Genomic DNA, 22623 nt, shown 5'->3' on the forward strand with positions numbered 1-22623 from the left:
GGTGGGTTTCCTCCAGCTACTCCGGTTTCCTCCCACATTCCAAAAAACATGTATAGTAGGCTGATTGGACACTCTAAATTGCCCCTAGGTATGGGTTTGAGTGTGCATGGTTGTCCGTCTCCTTGTGCCCTGCGATCGGCTGGCCACTGATTCAGGGCGTCCCTCGCCTCTGGCTGGGATAGGCTCCAGCACTCCCCGCGGCCCTAGTGAGGATAAAGCAGTTCAGGAAATGAGATGAGATATTTCTTTGAAATATCACAAAATAATTATATTTGAAATATCTATTCAGTATGATTTGAACAGTCTTCCACACAGTAGCAAAGTATCTTTTTCCTTATTTGACAATTGTTAAATAATCCAATTTGATTTATATATTATGCCATTGCCAAAAGGTTCTGATAAACTTTCTCATTCCACAAAGCCTCAAAACTTGTGACCTTATGTTGAGGCTTTGAAAGATTACAAAAATTATTTGTTTTTTTTAAATAAATACTTTAGTAGCAAGTGGGTCACTTATACATCTTCTTTTCAAAGGTTTTTCTTCTGTTTGGTCCTCCTTTTTGTGGCCAGGAAGATGAGGTGTCTCTGGTGAGCTATGCCCCTGACCAAACACTTGTCTTACAGTAATGTTGATCCTAGAACTGCCAATGTATTTGGAGCATACAGCCCAGTCCTTCTCCAAAACTTGTTCAACCCCAGCACTGCCCTGCCAGCTCCAATGATCAATCCCAAGAGCTGCCACGTCCTGGTGCGCCTGGACAATGCGAGGCACGGCGTGGTAAAGGAGGCGGCTCTGTCCAGACATGACCATCAGATCCCCACTGTGCATGTACATGGCGATGGGAGCATCCTGTCTTTGAGTGCCACCAAGGAGGAAGATGGCCGACTGGCCAAAACTAAACAAAACATTTTCAGGGTTACTTTCTTTACTGTATTAGCACAAGAACATACAAATACTATATACAATTGAAATAGTGCTTTCACCTGACTCTATTTCCGTACCTGAAAGACAGCAATGGTCGGCTATGATCGAGTTCAGATTCATCCACATGGATTCCTAAAGAGGAATCCGACCTATAGTAATTGAGGATTCCAGCCTCAGCATTGAAACCCGGAAAGCCGCAAGCAGTTGCTACTTGGCAAGATAAGAGTTGGAGCTCAGCTGGAAATTGAGTGTAGTGATTTGAAGAGTAGGTCTATGAAAAAGCAACAAAGAATCATTTTACAGATGGTCCATGAATGTGGCTTCAGTATTATGGTGGTTACTGTTCAACAGTGCCTTTGAAAATATTTTTACCCTCTAGTTTATTATTTTTAGCCCCTCACAGGAAGTGACACTCACTGTCAGGGATTTATTTCATTTTATTATACATTTGCCTGCAAGGAAGTGGTCATACCTCTACTTACGAATGTCTCTATGAAATTTTCAGGTTACGAAAGATTTGTATATGCAAATGAGTGCCTCAAGTTACGAAATCCCCCAAAAAGTAAATGCATTTCCTTATCCGTTATTTCATTTTAAATTGTCGTGGATGCATTGATTTTCACTTTAGAACCTCGCTACACTCTACTGGGCTCTCATTGGCTGTCCCGCAACAACCACTCTCCATTTGTCAAGATACTCTCGTTTACTTTTGACCGCCGTTCATCGTCACAGAGTTCTGACGGTGTTTTTTGTTGAGTTTTTCGTAGTGTGGAGAAAGCAGCTGCTTCTGTTTTTATCACCATGCCTCCCAAGAAAATTACCAGTGCGAATGAAAAGAAGTGGTCAGCGAGGAGGACAATGATGAGTTGGTCGAGGGGCATAAAAACATTATCTAGAGCAGTGGTTCTTAACCTGGGTTTGATTGAACCCTAGGGGTTCGGTGAGTAGGTCTCAGGGGTTTGGTGGAGCCTCTGCCACGGAGGTCTAGAAACATCGACTCATCATATCTACTCACAATAACATGCGCCGCTTGACCATCACTGCCTGCAGATGATCAAGTGACATTGCTAGGCCAACCAGTGCTGCGAGGAATTTATATAGTCATACCTTGAGATACGAGCTTAATGCGTTGCGGGACTGAGCTCATATGTCGATTTACTCGTATCTCAAATGAACATTTCCCATAGAAATGAACTAAAAACAAATTAATTCGTTCCAACCCTCTGAAAAAAGAGGATATTGGATTGGAAAAACATTTGCATTTGTTCTAATTCGCCATCTATTAACAGAGTAACAAATAAATAGTGGTTATGAAGTTTAATAGTACTAAAATTAGACGGATTTCGCGGAGGGGAGAGAGGGACAGAGAGAGAGGGGGGGGGGGAGACTTTTAGCACGGCAACGTGCTCGTAACATAACATAAACAAATTTAAACAAATGTAATCTAACCTTACACTAAACTTAATTCTAATTTTGTTTTACATTTTTATACCTTTCTTCTGGGTTGGCTCTATTTGCCCCGCCTCCACCCTGACTTTCAGTTGCAGCTAAAAGGAACCTATCGAGGGTCGTTTGCTTTTCTCTTCCCTTCAAAATATTTCCAAAATGATGCACACAAATGTCCTCACAATAGGATAACGCACAACCACTTGCTAACGAGAAGTATAGTATATACTCCTCGTATTAGCATCGCTCTGCCATTCTGCACTAACTAACGGGGGGAAAAACACTGAAAAAATGCAACGCTCCACCCATTGCTCGTAGAGACATTACACGAGGGAGTTGCGACCAGAAAGACAGTGCCCATGATGTTCTTATGGGCAGCCTCTCGCGTCCGCTGTATGCTCGTATATCAAAATTTGTCTCGTATCTCAAGATAAATATTTGCTCGAAATTTTACTCGTATCTCAAATTGTTCGTATGTCGAGGTATTACTGTACTTCAAAACAAAGAGGAAAATTAAAAAACTGCCACATGAATATTGAACAAATAATCCGCCTGAAAAATCAGTTACCTTGCTATTCCAGTTGTAATGATAACCCAAGGTGACCCAGCGCAGCCTCTCCAGCAGGGTTCTGGGCTCTCTCTTCCTAACTGAAGGATAACTAAATACAAAATTCAAAAAGGATTTCCAAAATCATTACTGTGATATTTATCAAAATGATATACCATAACAAAATGTAAAAGTCTTTAGAAACTGTACTAACAAGTTATTTATTTTCCATATCACTTATCCTCACAAGGGTCACGGGGCTGCTAACCATTCATGGTCCCACTCAAACCTAAGGGCAATTTAGAGTATCCATGTACCAGCCTAGCATGGTTTTGGGATGTACGAGGAAACTGGACTACCCAGCGAGAACATGCAAACTCTACAGAGGAAGGTCCAAACCTGGCATTGAACCCTTGATTTCAGAACTGTGATGCTGATTTCAAACATTTTCATTGTTATTTTTTGTATTTGACAGAGAGAAATTACGTAGATTTTGGACTGAAATATTTTTGTGCAATCTAATCTGGATTAGGGCGGCCCGGTGGAGCGAGTGGTTGGCCTGACAGCTCTGGGGTCCTGGGTTCAAATACAGGTCACGTCCACCTGTGTGGAGTTTTCGCATGTTCTCCCCGGACCTGTGTGGGTTTCCTCTGGGTACTCCGGTTTCCTCACACATTCCAAAAACATGCATGGTAGGCTGATTGGACACTCTAAATTGCCCCTAGGTATGGGTGTGAATGGCATGTTTGTCCGTCTCCTTGTGCCCTGCGATCGGCTGGCCACCGATTCAGGGTGTCCGCCGCCTCTAGCCCGGAGTCAGCTGGGATAGGCTCCAGCCTCCCCTGTGACCCTAATGAGGATAAAGTGGTTCAGAAAATGAGATGAGAATCTGGAGTAAGATAAAGTGAAGGTCGAAAAAATGTTTATGAACACAGCTTGAAAATATATAACCTATTTTTGTAACATTTCCTGTATTTTGGGTGACAGAAAGATTGTTGGCAAAAAAACCTTGGCTAAAATAAGAGGCTCATTTTGCCTTTCGTCATACTTTAAAGCGAGGTCCTTTTGCAAACATCTTGCTTTGTTTTTTGTACGCTTTGCAATGGTTAGGTACTCTTGCCTCACCTGAGGTTGGGTACACTCTTGGCCCAGATGTCCTGAGTGTCAGAGGTAGACATGTGCATGTCTAAGTTGCAGACATTTGGCTTCTGCGGGTAAATCTTCAAACACTGTCGAATCCAGAAGGGTTGCGAGCCACTAATAAACGGGTTGGTGATGAATATAAACCCTGGAAAACACAATGTACACAATAGCAAAACGAGCATAAATAATAACTATTTATTCATATATAATATTAATTCATTTTCCCAGTGGCATGCAGTCAGGGGAGGTGAGGCACAGCCTCACCTGTCATCATGGAAATATAAAATTAAATATATATTAAATGGTTACACTAAATAACAGTGAGTCCTCTTTTATTTTACTTCACAATTTTTGCAATTTTCACATTTACCATTCAATTAATAAGAAGAGGTGAGTGTTTGCTGAGACTCACATTGGATTTAGTACATCACTTTGGTGAGAATCAGTGGTATCACTATCGCCCTTCTCCTTAAACAAAAAGATTACCAAAACACGTGCAATAACAACCTCACACAAGCAGGTGGGACCGAAGAAGCCGGGCCCTCCTGCTTGTAAATAATATGATGGTTTTGGTTAGCTGCTCAGTATTGTCTTGATCTTGAGAATCTTGATCTGTTTACCTGGGTAGCCTTTCAAGTTGAACGCTCTCCAGTCTTTGACAGGATGTAGTCCAACCTTGGCAGCATCCCCATCACTCACCACAGCTGGATTTAGTTTCACTGGAACAATCTGTCACATTGAGTACACATGTTAAGCTGCTGCACAACCTTCTCAAATATGATTTATACAAATAAAAAAAATCATTCAATCATTTTCTGAACCGCTTTATCCTCACAAGGGTCTCGGGGGTTGCTGGAGCCTATCCCAGGTGACTTCCGGGAACGAGGCGGGGGACCCCATGAATCAGTGGGCACCAGGAGACAGACAACCATTCACACTCACCCATACCTAGGGGCAATTTCAAGTGTCCAACCAGCCTACCATGCATCCCAAAAAATCAATTTAGTTTAGTGGTTGAACACTAAATAGCCCCAAGGTGTGAGTGTGAATGGCTGTCCGTCTCCTTGTCTCCTGCGATTTCATTGATTCATTTGAGGACAACCTGTAATATTTTTCTTGATATCAAAGTGTTTCCCTATTTTATGTAAATGTTCTGAAAACATTGCAAATATCAAAAACTTGTTATCTTGGGTAAAAATGGGTTAATCATGCAACTTTTTAAATATTTTTTTTGTAAATGTCCATATGTGAGGTAAATTTACACTGTTTCTTTTTGTGAGGCTGAAAATAGTCTGTTGCCAATGGTGATGATGTTTGCGGTTTATTATTTTATTTATTACATATTGTACAGCAACTTTTGGTTTGAGGGCAAATTTATAAAAAATAAAGACGCCTGTCAAAATTTCTGCAGGTTTTATTCTCATCTCATCTCATTTTCTGAACCGCTTTATCCCAATTGGGATCCCGGGGGTGCTGGAGCCTATCCTAGCTGACTCCGAGCCAGAGGCAAGGGACACCCTGAATTGGAGGCCAGACGGTTTTATTCTTTACTTTTCATAGTGTAAGGGGGGAGTTATCTTATCTTTATTGCACAACAGAACAACAAAAATACTTTTTAAAATCATATGACATATTCTCTTTTCTTTCAATGTAAGGTAACATAGTTACTTTCATATTTGTATAAGGAGGAAAGTACCGTATTTACTCGCATATAAGCCACCCGCGCGTATAAGCTGCACCCTGAAAGTTGCCTTGAAATTTTAGAATTTTACAATTTCTCGAGTATAAGCCGCCCCCAGATTCCCAATTTTCACCTCCATATTCATGATTTTAATAGGGTGTACAAATGTGTTAAGTTAATATGCCTGTCTTTGTAAATGCAAAATATCAAATTATTCAATTTGAAAAAATAAATATGTCTATCTTGATGAGAACCTGATGCTTTCTACTTAGAAGAAATTACATTTTTTTTTTACCAGACGTTTAAGACGTTGTGGTAGCCATATTTCTTGTAATGTCAAAATATCTAGCGAGCAGTGACGGGAACGTGAGTTTTTTTTCACGTTTTCTGCAAGATACGTACGTTTTTATCTTGAATTTAATTCTTAGACGTCAAAATAAATTTTGTTTAGCGTTTTATCTGTTTATCCTTTCTCTATTTTGAAATAAATGACCGCATCGGCATTCACTTGCGTCATGACGTCACGGTGCATGCAACGGCGCCATTTTGTCATGACGTCATCGTGTCACAGCGCCATCAAATTGCAGTTTATTTTTTTTGCATGTCATGTTTTTATGCGCATATAAGCCATACCCTCGATTCAGTCATAATTTTTTTCTCCAACAAAAGCAGTTTATATGCGAGTAAATACGGTAATTTATTTACATCTTCACAGAAGTTTGAAGTCTCAAATTTGAAACAAAAAATATGTGATAGTTATTGTGATAATTATCGATATCGATTGATAATTTTTGTCATATTGTCCAGCTCTAGGCTTCAGCACCCTCCGCGACCCTTGTGAGGATAAGTATAGTATGGAAAAAGAATGAATTTATAGCAGACACATCACTGCCAAAGCAGATAGATATATGCAATGACGATTACAACTAAACGTTTATCAGAGTGTAAAATAAAAACAATACATAAATAAATTAAATGATGATGAAATTTAGATCACACATTTCTTTCTTTAGATAAGAATGTTTTAAAAGGCCCCACGACGTAGTTCGGTGTAAAACAATACCTTTTCATTCGTCACACATTTGGAAAAGTCAATAACCTCGCCAAAATCCGGCGGAGGGTTTTTGCTCTTGTACAACTTGAATATTTTTCTGAAAGCATCCTCTCCAGTCTCCACCAAGGAGGTCGCCATCTTGGCCATGTTTTGGTTTCTTCTTCTGACGTCAAAAGTTAGTGTAGCACAGCGACCAACGGGTAGGGAAGCAGTATTTGTCAGGACTCACACACATCCACAACTGAGATTTTATCAAATGACAAGAAAGTAAAAATAACAAACATAAAAAAATATAAATATTAAAATTTAGATTCGGTAGAATTCTAGGTGCGTTAATTTTGTGCACAAATTATTCAACCGGAAGTCGTATAATGCTTCCTGTGACAAAGTTGTGTCATCTCAGATCCAAACATGGCGGCGCCCTCTAAAAAGGTGTTTGAGGCTTTCGTTTCAAAGGTTCCGTGGACCGTCGCTGGCAGTAAGTTGATGTTTTATTTAGATGTGTTATTCTTTTAAACGTGTCGTTTTTCATGTTTGTTGTTCTTAATGTTTCAAATTGCCACGCGTCTCTTTTGCAGTCACGTCTGCAAGCTACCACAATAATTTTCCGTATGAGTTCCAATATGTAATTGTACCACAGGATTCGTTGTAAAACAGTGAGACTGTTTGTTAAAAGTATTTAATCAAGTTAAACAACATATTCATTGAATATGGCAACATGCCCCGTCAGAGTTCTTATTGATCATGTCTTAATGCTATACCTGAAGCAACATTCAATGCTGCGGGCAAGATGACATTTACCCTTGAGTATTGAAAAATAAGATAATTCTGTTCATGTTTTTGTTGTAACAATAAATAAAAGCAAAACTTTCTGACACGGACTCTATTGTGGCTAGTTGTTGAGTTTGATTTATTTAATAAGGGACAGCTCATATTAATGAACATATTCATTTTAATGATAATGAATATTGTGCAATATTACAATAAGCAATATACAATTTCCGGTTAATTTTTTTGCACAAATGTTGTGTGACCAAAATTGTTTTAGAGCTATTCATTAATACAACACTGTATTAATGAATAGCTCTTAAACACTTTTGCCCACACATTTGTGCAAAAAAATTACCGGAAGTTGTATATTGCTTATTGTAATATTGCACAATATTCATTAACCTGGAAATGAATATGTTCCCAACCTTTTTTTTAATCTGCAGCCCATCTGAAAATCTTTTAATTTAAGACTATGTTGCCAATATTAACAAGTCATTCTGGCCAATGTTTTATCAGCAGGAATCACATAAACCTCCAAAATTATTCCAAAATCCAAATCTTTTCACACTGACCTAATATCACCAAAAGTTGAAGTCTGTGGACCCTGAACTTCTGGTTCCAGTGGTGCAAAAAAAATTGTCATGTTTTTAATCGCATCACTTTATGACTTTTCTCCAAATATGACTTAAATCTCCTAATATTACGCAAAAACAATCTTCTGCTCACAGACTGCATCGGCAAAAATTGATGCCCTAGAAACCTAACATATTTTGGTTCATGTTAGAGAAAAATAATTGACAAAATGACTGTTTCACAATTTTGACTTGACAATTGGTATATATCATGATTTCAACACCACTTGAATTGCATGCTTTTATTGTCATTGTACAAGTATGATGAGATTTAAAGCTTTCACCACAGTGCACAGATGACAGCAGAGGGACAAATAAATCAATAAATAAGTAGTTCAAGTGAGGTCTGTAGAGTGAAGCGTGCTTGTTCCGTCTGAAGTCCTGGTTGAGTTCCATAGTTGGTTTTGGAGACGTTCAGCGCCAAGTCGCACCTCTCGCTGAGTCTATGGATGCAACAACGAACAAGCAGACACAATCAATATATAGTAGATAAATAAACATTAAATAATCAATAATAGTGGGTAGTGGGCGATTGATGATCTTTTGGGCTGGGTGGATCACCCTCTCCAGTCTTTTCCTGTCGGCTTCTGTGCAGCTTGAGTGCCACATTGATACAGCGTAGGTCAGCATGCTTGCAGCGTGACTCTGTACAGACGCTCCCCTACTTACAAATGAGTTAGGTTCCGAGCGATTGTTCATAAGTTGAATTTGTTCGTAAGTTGCTCAGTGCTATATTTTGTATTATAATTTATGTTTAAGGCCTATATAAGTATATTGAAGGTTTATATAAGTGCATTTGTATGTTTAAGGCTTGTATAAGTAACACACACTGGTTTGTACTGAAAAAAACATTTAATAAAATGGAGAGAATACATACAGTACTGTATACATACATTAGAGAGAGAGAGAGATTGACTAGAAACTGGCCGAAAGAAGCTATCTAATGACGATTGCAGTTTTCTTTTTTTCATCATAAATGATGCGGTAGCACTGTATGGCATCATTCAATTGATTTGCAAACTTTGTGCAACGTTCAATATTTGGGTCCTGCTGCTCGATCTTTATGTTTATAAATGGTACTGACGGTCGAACGATTCAAGTTGTATTCACGTGCAACGCTCACCACTTTCTGACGCGCATCAAGCTTCGTTATTATTGCCACTCATTTCAAATGAAATGACTTGCCTCTTCCTTGCACCTCCCTCAATAGAAGCCTTTCGCTTTTCACCAACCATATTCAATAATGGATGCACGAGATATTTAATGATACAAATGAAAAAGGTTCTTTGCGCACTGGAGATATGTTCACGCACTTCCGCATTGCAACGAACTGGGCAGAGGAAGGTGGATGCTAGGTGAGCTGAGCTCTCACAGCGCCAGGTGTCGGTATTAGCGGCGGAAAGAAGCACTACTTGGAAAAAGCTGCGCAATACAAAATCGAACTTAGAAACATTTTTCGACATAAACGCAATTTGCAGACATGTTCGTATGTACCGTTGTTCGTAACTCGAATGTTCGTAAGTAGGGGAGCGTCTGTATTTCAATGGTCCCTTCTACTTAGGAAATTAATTCATTCCAGAGGTGGTTTTGTAACTTGGAATTTTGTCAGAGACACTTTTCCCCCTGTAAATGCTCAAATTCATTGCACAGTATACTACCACAGGGGTGGAGAACAAGTTAGACACACAGATCAAAAATTTTAAACTGTGTCAAAAAGCCACGCTACGCGGAGATGATAGGCGGCCCCTTACGTGAGAAGGCGCATAACAAAAGCCAATCTCACAAATGATTTTTTAAATATAATTTATTTTGTTTTAATATATCTTCTTATCCAAACGACTTCTGCACACTTTACTTTCACCGCCACTCTGAGTGCCCCTCAAGGACCACCAAGGAATTGCTCAACAAATATTGAATGAGCAGTTTATATCGTCCGTGGTATGACTAGTGTGTCAAATGAAAGTATCCAGATATGGCGGGAGCATATCGATGACCCATCTGGTTGTAAAATATCGCAATATTTTGCCCCCTCGAGAGATTTTTCACATTCCTACCTAGTAAAGAGACAATATAACCTCAAATTTTGTTGTAAACACTCAGAAAAACTCAAGAAACAACTCCATGACGAATCAGGGACGAAGGCACACGAATCAGGAACTCACTGCTGCCGTAGCTGATCAGTCATGGTCCCAGAAAAAGGGGCTTTCGCTCATACGGCCGCACTTATATACTCCTCAGGGACAGCGTTGGCAGGCGCCTGGAGTGCGCCGTTTTTGGGTTGGGTTGGCGACGTCCTCCCCTGTTGGAACCAGTGGCTAGCGTACTAACCTCGGGGATCATGGATATAAGCTTCTTTCTAGCAAATGGGAGGCCCGCAAGGTGTTGGGAGATAATGGGAAACCAACTCTACCATGACAATTTGAAAAATAAAATATAGGATGCACGTCATGGATTTAGGTTTGGGGATGTTTGGGTTTGTTACTTGGACTGTTTTTTAGTATCTTGGAACAAAAGGAATCTGTCAGGGTGGAGGCGGGGCAAATGGAACCAACCCAGAAAGGTATCAAAATTTAAAACAAAATTAGAATTTAGTTTAGTGTAAAGTTAGATTAAACTTATTTTTGAGTGTCTGCATCGTAATTCAAGTTCATTTAAATTTGTTTATGTTATGTTACGAGCGCGTTGCCATGCAAAAAGTCCCCTCTTTCTGTCTGTCTCCTCGCCTTGAAATCCATCTAATTTTAGTACTATTAAACCACTAGTTGTTTGTTACTTTGTTAATAGATGGCGAATTAGAACAAATAAGTATTTTTCCAACCCAATATCCTGTTTTTGTTTTTTTCTCAGAGGGTTGGAACGAATTAATTTGTTTTTAGTTCATTTCTATGGCAAACGTTCATTTGAGTTACGAGTAAATCGACATAGGAGCTCAGTCCCGGAACAAATTAAGCTCGTATCTCGAGGTACCACTGTACTTATTTTTAATCATTATGTTTGGAATGACTTGTCTTTCAGAAGAAATTAAGGAGTACTTTGGACAATTTGGACAAGTTAAAAAGTGTCTCCTCCCATTTGTAAGTAGCTCCATAAAGGAGTACTAAAACATCTCATTCTTAATGATGTCTTCCTCTATTCAAGAGTCTGACATTCACACTTTGACAGGATAAAGAAACTGGCTTCCACAGAGGATTCGGCTGGGTAGGATTCAACTCGGAGGAGGGACTAAACAATGCACTGCAGAAAGACCCCCATATACTGGAGGGAGCAAAGGTAAAAAGATCATAGCAGCAGTTTTTTATATAATAAAACAGGTGATTAAATGTGGGATAGCGATTACGCTGTTTGCAGCCACATCTGTTAACTGTGACATTTGTTTTCTTTTAATGAGCGCTATGGTTGAACCAAAATGAAAATCATTGGTAAAAACAGAGTAAACACACTAAAATTAATTGTTCTTGAGTATCGTTTTACATATATTGAAAACAAAACACTGAAAGCTGTCAGTGCTATGAAATAATTTGGCCACACCTAAAAAAAACTGATGGACACAGTAATATTTCAGAAGTGAAACTAAGTTTGTACAGTGACAGTTTGTGTGTTGTCTTTTACCTCAATCCAGTGGTCCCCAACCACTAGTGAGAAATAAATATGAAAATTTTAAGCCTCGACGTTCAAGGACCTCATGAGGGGTTGTGTTAAGACAGCCAATGAGAGCCCAGTAGAGTGTAGCGATGTTCTAAAGTGAAAATCAATCCATCCGTGACAATATTTTCAAACTAAAATAACACAAGGAATGCATTTACTGTTTGGGGGTTTTCGTAACTTGGATCTTTTTCATATCTCAAGGGATCCATTTGCATATTCAAATCTTTCATAACCTGAAAATTTCGGACCTAGAGCCATTCGTATGTAGAAGTATGACTACAAATTTGACCCTCAAATTTTCCGGATAATGTAGACCGGACATGGTTGTGATAATCGCAAAACCACTAAGTAGATCGTTGTTTTTGGCTTTCGAGCAGTGTGTTGAAGAACTCGTCATCGTAGTCTTTCTCCATAGGTAATGGGGCGATGCGAAATTTAATCGGAACAAAACAGGAAAAGACATAACATCATCCTTCTCTGCCTTTTATATTAGTTGGCGCGTCATTCTTCTTTGGTGAAATATCACTTCCTCTTCAGTGCTGAGTGCTACCCATTAGCGCCAAAGAAGAAGCGAGGCCCTGACTTCTGTCATTTCTGATCCCGTGTCTTCCACTTGCGAGTTTCGAAAATTTAGACAATTTTATGAATGTTTTTGATTTGGATATTTAATATAAAAATGTGATGTACTGAAGGCGCAAAGTGGTGAATGATGACAGTACTAAATTACATTTTTTTGCATTTTCAGCTTCAAGTTCAGAAGAACAGGCCGAAATTTTCAGGACGGAAATCAAACAAAAATGAAAATGACTAAAGTTCCATTTCATTCTTAGTTTTTTGTGTTTTAGTTTTTGTGCATGGCACGTGTTCTGTGAGAATATCTGAAATCAACATAAAACATTTCTAGTGACTATTACATCATACCAATGTAAATTTTGTCCAGTGTACGATAATAAAAAACATTGTTTAAAAATGGGATCACAAGTTATGGTTGTTTTCTAACGACAGCAAGGACAGGGTGAAGACTTCATAGGAGTTATTCCTTCAGAGTTGACTAGTTGAAGTGTCTTTAACCTAAAAACTGACCAAAATTACCCATATATACAACTATACTGAATGTATTGCAATATTTGTTACGCTTACCGTATTTTCTCGCATATACGCCGCATTTGTCGCTGAAAAAAATGATGACCGAATCAAGGGTAGACCTGGGCAATTAATTCCACAAAGGGCCACAGTGGGTACAGGTTTTCTTTCCAACCCATGAAATGAAACCTTTCCACTAATCTGGTATCGTAGAAGTGCAAACAGTGGATTGCAATCAGGTGCTCCTTGTTTCAGCAGAAATCTAATTAGTTAAACTGTCTGTGCTGGATCGGTTGGAACAAAAACCTGCATCCACAGCGGCCCTGGAGGACAGAATTTCCCAGGTCTGGCTAGTATGCACACAAATTAGACTTGACATGCACGAAACTGCAAGGTGACAGACGAAACGCCATAACAAGACAATGCTCCGATACAGTGATTTATTTCAAAATGGAGAAAAGATAAACAGATAAAATGGTAAACAAAATTTGTTTTCACGTCTATGAATGAAATTGAATAAAGAAAAAAAACGTATCTTGCCTAAAACGTGAAATAACTCACTTGTGCCTACCATTGCTCGCTCAGGGCGCCGCCATCTTACCTAGGGATGACAAAGTAGACCGCTATGGCTAACTTCCTGGTTGTATACTGCTCACGTGACTTCCTCTTTGAATTTGCATGCAGGCAACACCCTTTCGGAATGTGCAATCCAGCAGATGATAATTTCGATTCATACACAATCTCAGAAATACCACGTGCAATGATTTTTCGTAAGATTTTGCCTTCAAAGTAACACATTTGTACTCCCTATTAAAACCATGAATATGGAGGTGAAAATTGTGGATCGGGGTGTCTTATACAAGGGAAATTGTAAAAAACAATTTTAAGGGTACGGTTTATACGCGGAAGTGGCTCATGTGCGAGAAAATACGGTAATTATTATTCTTTGAATCCACCAATTAGCCCACCCCCCAAAATGGACTTTCACCTCAAGAATTATCCAACTACAAAATGTTGTAATTACATTAAAAATGCTCTAAGGCAGGGGTGTCAAACTCATTTGGCATCGTGGGCCACATACGGCCTAGGGAGATGTCAAGTGGGCCGGGCCATTAAAATTATACCATGCTCTGCTATAAATAACCAAAATATCATGTCTTTCCTTTGTTTTGGTGTAAAGAAGCACAAGAACATTAGGAAAATATTGAAATTGAATGAACTATCCTTTTACAAAACATTTCATGAAACACCTCATATTTCCTTAGACAAATGTGCAATTGACTTTTATCATTCACAAATATGCATTGCAACTGATCCCACTGATTGTACAAAGGCACAAAACTTTAATTGGTACTGAAAAATATAGTAATGCACTTTAAGATTAAATGAGACTTTTAAAGAGGAATTTTTAAACCATTTACACATACGCATATAAAATCTAAATGTAATCCCTGCGTGCACCTTACAAACTAAGGAGAGTGATTTGAAATGTGTAATGAAGAAAGTGTTCGCCTGTCCTGTAAATCTGTAAACTTCATACATGAAACATACATACACATACAATACATACTGATTTTCTGTTTTCAGTCTGTCTCAGTGATGCGGCTTGTCTTCTACTCTCATGGAAAGAGTGCGCCCCTTAGCGGATAATCCATGAATTGCAGCGAATTAAAAATATTAATTCCATGTCTTTTATGCATTTTTTCCACTTTCAAATTATCCTGCGGGCCTGATCGAACCTCCTTGGGGGCCGGTTCCGGCCCGCGGGCCGTATGTTTGACACCCCTGCTCTAAGGTGACTGTTGGGGTTATTCTGGGATATTATTATATATGTGCGCATTAATCATATGTATGTGTGGAACATTAATCATTATATGTATATGTGAAACATTAATCATTATAAGCAGACGAAAGCTCAGTATAACGGTTACCAAGGACACTTCCCCCTGCAGCTGGCCCCGCAGACATGTAGTTGTTTCGAGGACTATTGACCTGACAGATCACCCAGTCCCGGGCCGAGGACTGTTGATCTGAGTTCGCAATGAAGATCTGTGAAGGACTCTTAAATTGCTTTGACTTGGATTCCGTAGCAGATGGCGATAATCGAATCAACTTCGGAAAATACTCGCATATTGTTTTAAAATAGTGTTGCTCGTTTCACCTTTTATGGAAATTGTTTTGCTTACTTGTGCAAATTCTTACGCAGTTGTTTTTGGTTTCCCACCTGATATGCAATTGTTGTTGCAGTTGTTTTTTTGAGCATAATTGTGTTATTCGGTTAGCTTATGCAATTGTTTGAATAAGATAACCTTAAGTGTTTTGATTATGTACGACTAAATGGACAGAAAAGGATGCCTTTCTTCAGAATGCTCCGTGGCGAAGACGAGCCAGGATCGATTCTCACTTGCAAGTTATCGCTGGATATGTCTCTGATGTCTTTCCTTTTATTAAAGTATACCTATTAATAAACCTATCAGTGACGCCTCGTGGTGGAGAGGTTCACTCGCCTGACTTCGGTGCGGGCTGGCACGGGCTCAATTTCCGCTGGTGGCGGTATTATTGTGAGTGTGGATGGTTGTTTGTTTCTCTGTGCGCCCTACGGCTGACTGGCGACCAGTTTAGGGTGTAGTCTGCCTTTCGTCGGAAGTCAGCTGGGTTAGGCTTCAGCAACCCTTTCGAGGATTTGTGGTATGGAAGATGAATGAATGAATGATTAATGCTCTAAGGTCGTTTTGATGGTTTTCCTTATATATGAAATCTGTTTGAAAATGAGTGCTGAAAATCAAGCTCAGAAGTCAGATCTCAATATCTGAGTTATAGGCACAAACTTTTGGTCTGATTGTTGTTGTTTGTGAAGTTTTTGTTTTAAGTTAATTTAAAACATCTGCTATTGTTGTCACAATCTGAATGTAGCCCAGTGTCGTCAATGCTTACTGGCCCGCGCCTACCACTACATAAAACATTTGTTTATTTGCATTTTAGCATGAACCAATACCACAATGACTTTAATATGTGCATTGGATCCCACGATGCACTAAACACTATGGTGATGTTACTTAATCTACCAAAAACGAGATTAGAAAAGAAAAAAAAAAAGACTTCACTACGAGCCACACTAATTGAGACCTACTGTACGGGACCCCTCATTTATTCAGTGACGGGCTGTCAGGGCCTTCAAGGCCTTCTCTGCTTGCCTAAGAAATATCTGAATCATATATTATATTTTGTCCATCAATACTTATCAAATAATTCCAAATTGTCTGTTAGCTTCCTTTCATTGCTTTCCCCCTGGTTGCACTGCTTCCAGATGTGTGTTTTCATATTGAAGCATTTAACCGATCACATTTCAGCCATTATTTGTTGCCAGGGTCAGAAATCCGCCTCAAGGCCTTCACAATCAGTTCAGCAGGCTCTGACAACACCACAATGCCTTGTCACATGCGTAGGGATAGGTCAGTGCCTTCTCGCAGGCGTAGGGATTCGTCATCGCTTTCACCAACTATGATGGTACCAAACTGTATCTGGAGCGAGCTGAACAAGCAAATATATTGCTGTGTTGATTTAAAGCCATTTTCAAGACGGACTATGCCAGAAACAGGACAGGCTCGACTTTCAGCATTAGCTTTGATGGCGATAGAAAAGAAGGAAAAAAGAAAGGAGGATGGATATTGTGTACAGTTAAAAAGGATTTTTGGTGAGTAAAATATGGCTATATTCCTAAATAATGTTTGTATTTAATCACTAAATGCTGCTAGGAAGTGGATTTTACCCCATTTTAGTGTCTTTTCCTGGGGAATTCACCCCCTGGCCCGGTTGTAATGTCTGAAAAGTTCCAGTACAGTGGTACCTCGTCATACGACCGTTCGTCATACGGAATGCTCGTCTTACGGGGGAAATTTCGATCGAATAATTCGCCCGTGATGCGGTCAAAGTTTCGTGATGCGACCAAGCCAGGTTGCCATGGCATTTTTTTTGGCATATCTTTCGTGTATAACAATATTTACGAGCACCGGGTGAGCTATTCAGACCAGGAAACGCACAACGCGCATGCGCGGTGAAAAGAGGGCTTTCTGGGTAATGAAGTATACTCGTGCTCGCAAAAGTATCCCCGGTAGCAACTCTATCATAGGCGCCGTTCGAGGGATGCGAACACAGATGCTACAAGCTAAAAGGAGCCGCTAGCCAGCGCCCCTGAAGCTCCCATGAGCAGCGGGGCGATCGCTGATAAAAGACTCTGCTCGTTGGCTGCTCATAAGAACATCGGGGGCACTGGCTCGCAACAGCATCCCCGGTAGCAACTCTATCATAGTCGCCGTTCGAGGGGATGCGAACACAGATGCTACAAGCTAAAATGAGCCGCTAGCCAGCGCCTCCGAAGCTCCCATGAGCAGCGGTGCGATCGCTGATAAGACTGCTTGCTGCTCGTTGGCAAGTGGTCGTGCGTTCTCCGATTGTGAGGACATTTGTGTGCATCATTTTCGGAATATTTTGAAGGGAATAGTACGACAGCAAACAGCCCATCGATAGCGAACGTGAGGGTGGAGTGTTTGTTCTGTTTACGAGTGCGTTGTGTGGAGGAAAAAAAAAACCGAAGCCCCTCTCCCCTCGGCGAAATCCGGCCAATTTTAGTTAGATTAAACACTTTATTTCTATTAAACCACTCGTTATTTATTACTTTGTCAATATATGGCGAACTATAAGAAATAAAACTTTTTTTTTCAATCCAATATCCTGTTTCTGGTGTTTTTTTCAGAGAGTTGGAACGAATTAATTTGTTTCCCATTCATTTCAATGGGAAACTTTACCTCGAGTTACGAGTAACTTGTCATACGAGCTCAGTCCCGGAACGGATTAAGCTCGTATCTCGAGGTACCACTGTATTTGTATTTAATCAATAAATGCTGCTAGGAAGTGGATTTACCCCATTTTAGTGCAATTGTTGCCGTTTCGCGTATGGCCGTATGTGGACGTATCGACGTTCATCGCTGTCTTTTTCCCGGGGAAATGATACTCGCGGCCCGATTCTGATGTCTAAAAAGCTCCAGTATTTGTATTTAATCAATAAATGCTGTTTTTGGCTGGATTTTACCCCATTTTCGGGCAATGTTTGCCCGTACGCCATTGACGTTCATCGCTATCTTTTCCCGGGAAAATCACCCCCCTGGCCCGTTTGTAATGTCTGAAAAGCTCCAGTATTTGTATTTAATCATTAAATGCTGCTAGGAAGTGGATTTTACCCCATTTTTGTGCATTGATTTATTGATTATTTTTTATGTGTCGGAGCTGTAGCTGCAGTAGAGGTATAGCCATAAAATAGTTTTTGAGGGTTGGATTGACTCGTTGAAGGCGCTACGAGAAAATGCACGGACCGCCACTGCATTTATTGGAACAGTTGGGAACTGGGATGCTCCATTTGCAGAAGTGATGCGCTGCTGTAATCCTGTACGACTCATAAAATAATCAACACCATAGTGGCAGTAGTGCAGGGGTGGCCAACTCCGGTCCTCGAGAGCCGCCATCCGGTCTGTTTTCCATGTCTCCCTCCACCAACACACCTGAATCAAATAATCAGGATCAGTATCAAGCTACTGGACGGCTTGCTGATGAGTTGGTCATTTGATTCAGGTGTGCTAGAAGAGGGAGATATGGAAAACACACCGGATAGCGGCTCTTGAGGACCGGAGTTGGCCACCCCTGCAGTAGTGGGATAAAGACATGTTTGTAACTGCAAAAGGACAAACATGAAACGATTTTTATCAGGATTTTATTTCAAATTATTATACTTATATGTGCTTGCAATGAAGAATATGCTTTACTTTAACATTAAACTTTGCTCATTATTATTCGATTTTAGTTTCACCTTATATATTTGCTTGCAATGTAGAATATGCTTTGCTTTACTGTTAGACGTAGTTTCATATTATGTTTGCTTGCAACGAAATAAATCCTTTGCTCCTGAGAACCTTAGTTAAACTCAGTGGCGGGCCTTCAGGGCCTTCAAGGCCTTCTCTGCTGGCCTAAAAAATATCTGAATCATATTATATTTTGTCCATCAATACTTATTATTCCAAATGGTCTGTTAGCTTCCTTTCATTGCTTTCCCCCCTGGTTGCACTGCTTCCAGATGTGTGTTTTCATATTGAAGCATTTAACCAATCACATTTCAGCCATTATTTGTTGCCAGATCAGATCTGCCTCAAAGCCTTCACAATCAGTTCTGCGGGGTCTGCTGCATTAAACAAGACTGTTGCTTTTAACCAATCAGATTTCGAGTTGGCAACCCCACAATGATTTTTCATAGGCGTTAGCATTTTGCTGGCTGGGACAAGTCATTGCTTTCACCAACTATATGATTGGCTAGTAGGCGGGCCAAAGCCAGTGAGGCAACCAGAGATGGCAAACTCCACCCACAATGCCGGAAATATGACAGGACAGGCTCGACGTTCATCATTAGCTTTGATGGCGATAGAAAAGAAGGAATAAAGAAAGGAGGATGGATATTGTGTACAGTTAAAAAGAATTTTTGGTGAGTATAATATGGCTATATTCCTAAATAATATTTCAATTGTGGGCCCGGTTCTGATATCTGAAAAGCTCCAGTGTTTGTATTTAATCACTAAATGCTGCTAGGAAGTGGACTTTATCCCAGTTTAATTTTTGCCATTTCGCCATTGACGTCCATTGCTGTCTTTTCCCGATGAAATCACCCCCCTGGCCTGGTTGTAATGTCTCAAAAGCTCCAGTATTTGTATTCAATCAATAAATGCTGCTAGGAAGTGGATTTTACCTAATTTCAGTGCATTTTTTGTCATTTCACGTATGGACGTATCGACGTTCATCGCTGTCTTTTTACCGGGGAAATGATACTCCAGGCCCAGTTCTGATGTCTAAAAAGCTCCAGTACTTGTATTTAATCAATAAATGCTGTTTTCAGCTGGATTTTACCCCATTTTTGGGCAATGTTTGCCCGTACGCCATTGACGTTCATCGCTGTCTTTTCCCGGGAAATTCGCCCCCTTGGCCTGGTTTTAATGTCTGAAAAGCTCCAGTATTTGTATTTAATCATGAACTGCTGCTAGGAAGTGGATTTTACCCCATTTTTGTGCATTGATTTGATTATTTTTATGTGTCGCAGCTCTAGCTGCAGTAGAGGTTTTATAGGCATAAAATAGTTTTTGAGGGTTGGATTGATACGTTGAAGGCGCTACGAGAAAATGCACCGACCGCCACTGGTTAAACTAAACAAAGAGAAGCCAAAACACCTTGAACTGCACGTGTCCACCATAGACTCCACAAGCTTTCCAGACCTTCATCTGTTTTGACTCTTGACGTCTCACTAGTGTCCCCCCCCTTTCCCCCTTAGAATTGAGATGTACATTGTACAGACACACCTACAGAAGTCATTTTTTAAAGCCTTATTAAATGTGCTTTTTTTTAATTGATTTTTTTTCTGGGTTTTTAACAACTCTAGTCTATACCTTACTCGATTCAATAATATATTCATTTCAATTTAACCTGACAGGTATGCATCATAAGGTATTCTTACTCTGCCTGATCAATCAAGGGCTTTTCAAAATATTTTGTCCAATTGGCTACTGATCATAAAATGCCATTGCACAACTCAATCCGAAACATTTTAATGTCATGAAGTCCCCACTTCGGCCCGATGAGGCGAGTGGTTAGCGCGACGACCTCACAGCTCTCGGTCCTTGGTTCAAGTGCAGGTCGGTCTACCTGACATGCTTAAAGAGTTTTAAAAAAATCAAGACCAATTCTGTAAAATTTTATTTGGGCTGCAACATGTTTACAGATATTACCCGGTTAAATGATTGTGTGCAGTAATATCCAGTTTTTTCTTCCAAACAAAGAAGTGCATTTTCTTAAATACATTGTTATGAAATATGATAGTTTGATCTGTAGACAAAACTACACTGGCCCAATTTACAATTAAAATGGTAACATTAAATATCCATCAAAAAAATACACATTACTAGCTCATGTTTTGTCCCCTCAATGAAGAATAAAAGAGCAAATATATTTACACATCCTTCGAGTTCAATCATTGCTACTGAGCTGCTAAATACTGAGCTTCCAAATAGTGGTGTTTTAATTCATCACTGCATATTTTCACAGTACAGTGGTACCTCGTCATACAAAATTCTCGTCTTACGACGGAAATTTCGATCGAATAATTCGCCCGTCATGCGATCAAAATTTCGTGATGCGACCAAGCCAGGTGGCCAAGGCACTGTCTTTTTTGCATATCTTTCGTGTATAACAATATTTACGAGCACCGAATGAGTTATTCAGACCAGGAAACGCACAACACGCATGCGCGGGGAAAAGAGGGCTTTCTGGGTAATGAAGTATACTCGTGCACACAACGCCGACAGGCAATGGCACTCTTTCTCAGAATAAAACTTTACCCACAATCAATACGTGAGTAAGCTCAGCTGCTGAATTTCCTGTTATTTTTATCTAATACGAGGAGTATTATATTACTTCTCGTTGGCTGCTCATAAGAACATCAGGGGCACTGGCTCGCAACTCCCCGCAATAGCATCCACGGTAGCAACTCTATCATAGGTGCCAATCGAGGGGATGCGAACACAGATGCTACAAGCTAAAAGGGAGCCGGTAGCCAGCGCCCCCGAAGCTCCCATGAGCAGCGGAGCGATCGCTGATAAAAGACTGCTGCTCGTTGGCAAGTGGTCGTGCGTTATCCGATTGTGAGGACATTTGTGTGCATCATTTTCGGAATATTTTGAAGGGAATAGTACAACAGCAAACAGCCCATCGATAGCGAACGTGAGGGTGAAGTGTTGGTTCCGTTTACGAGTGCGTTGTGTGGAAAAAAAAAGCCCCCTGCCCATTTTTGTGCCCCTCTCCCCTCGGCGAAATCCGCCCAATTTTAGTTAGATTAAACACATTTTATTTCTATTAAACCACTAGTTATGTGTTACTTTGTTAATAGATGGGGAATTAGAAGAAATAAAACATTTTTTCCAATCCAATATCCTGTTTTTGGTGTTTTTTCAGAGGGCTGGAACGAATTAATTTTTTTTCCATTCATTTCAATGGGAAACGTCCGCTCGAGTTACAAGAACCTCGTCATACGATCTCAGTCTCGGAACGGATTACGATCGTATGTCGAGGTACCACTGTATAGATATATTGTAATGACTTGAAATTAAAGCCTAAATAGGAGTGTACTCATTGAGGTGCCAGGAAAACAAATTATTGAAACAAGGAGAATACTTCAGAACGTGAAAGATAAAAAGCTCAAAAAGAAAAAGCATAAGAAATGAAACTAAATCACATCAAATAAAATCCGTAATGTAAGGAATTAAAAATACAATGAAAGTCAAATGCTAGGCTTCTATACAAAATTTAGGATTGTACATAAAAAAATTCTCTAAAGCACATTTCTGCAATACTTACAGGTCCTGAGAAAAGTTGTAGATGTAGTATACAACTTATTTACAGTTGAAACCAGAAGTTTACAAAACCAACAAATAAGACATCCTTTATGGTACTTGCTGAGAACAAAATTTGGGCTGCATGCCTACATTTGAATTAATATTGTCCAATCATCTGTATACGCCATGTACTACATCAGCAAGAAGGGATAAATACTAAGTTACTCTTAATGTCCAAGCTGTCTGCGACCACAAATACTATAGCTAATTCCTTCAT

The 22623-nt window shown here is 39.8% G+C and overlaps 2 protein-coding genes across 2 annotated transcripts; one reads left to right on the forward strand and one right to left on the reverse strand.

Moving 5' to 3' along the window:
• Positions 1-221: 221 nt before the first annotated feature.
• alkbh1 (alkB homolog 1, histone H2A dioxygenase) lies at positions 222-7137 on the reverse strand. Its single transcript, XM_077587837.1, has 6 exons — positions 6806-7137; positions 4682-4790; positions 4044-4206; positions 2940-3030; positions 1003-1196; positions 222-896 (listed from the first exon to the last, which is right to left on the reverse strand). Exons 1-6 carry the CDS (start codon positions 6941-6943, stop codon positions 482-484), a joined length of 1110 nt encoding a protein of 369 aa, XP_077443963.1. The 5' UTR covers positions 6944-7137; the 3' UTR covers positions 222-481.
• Positions 7138-7192: 55 nt separating this feature from the next.
• Positions 7193-13931, forward strand: slirp (SRA stem-loop interacting RNA binding protein). Its single transcript, XM_077587838.1, has 4 exons — positions 7193-7274; positions 11215-11273; positions 11362-11469; positions 12590-13931. Exons 1-4 carry the CDS (start codon positions 7208-7210, stop codon positions 12653-12655), a joined length of 300 nt encoding a protein of 99 aa, XP_077443964.1. The 5' UTR covers positions 7193-7207; the 3' UTR covers positions 12656-13931.
• Positions 13932-22623: the final 8692 nt, after the last annotated feature.

Source organism: Stigmatopora argus, chromosome 19 (assembly GCF_051989625.1).
Source record: "Stigmatopora argus isolate UIUO_Sarg chromosome 19, RoL_Sarg_1.0, whole genome shotgun sequence".
Classification (NCBI taxonomy): domain Eukaryota; kingdom Metazoa; phylum Chordata; class Actinopteri; order Syngnathiformes; family Syngnathidae; genus Stigmatopora; species Stigmatopora argus.

Excerpts from the sequence above, each read along its gene's own strand:
- alkbh1 (XM_077587837.1), bottom strand. The coding sequence starts at position 6,943 with ATGGCCAAGATGGCGACCTCCTTGGTGGAGACTGGAGAGGATGCTTTC. Across the intron at positions 4,207-4,681 it reads CAACTTGAAAGGCTACCCAG|GGTTTATATTCATCACCAAC; the intron begins GTAAACAGATCA and ends TGTGTTTTCCAG. Across the intron at positions 3,031-4,043 it reads AAGAGTGTACCCAACCTCAG|TTATCCTTCAGTTAGGAAGA; the intron begins GTGAGGCAAGAG and ends TTTTGTATTTAG.
- slirp (XM_077587838.1), top strand. The coding sequence starts at position 7,208 with ATGGCGGCGCCCTCTAAAAAGGTGTTTGAGGCTTTCGTTTCAAAGGTT. Across the intron at positions 7,275-11,214 it reads TCCGTGGACCGTCGCTGGCA|AAGAAATTAAGGAGTACTTT; the intron begins GTAAGTTGATGT and ends CTTGTCTTTCAG. Across the intron at positions 11,274-11,361 it reads AAAAGTGTCTCCTCCCATTT|GATAAAGAAACTGGCTTCCA; the intron begins GTAAGTAGCTCC and ends ACACTTTGACAG.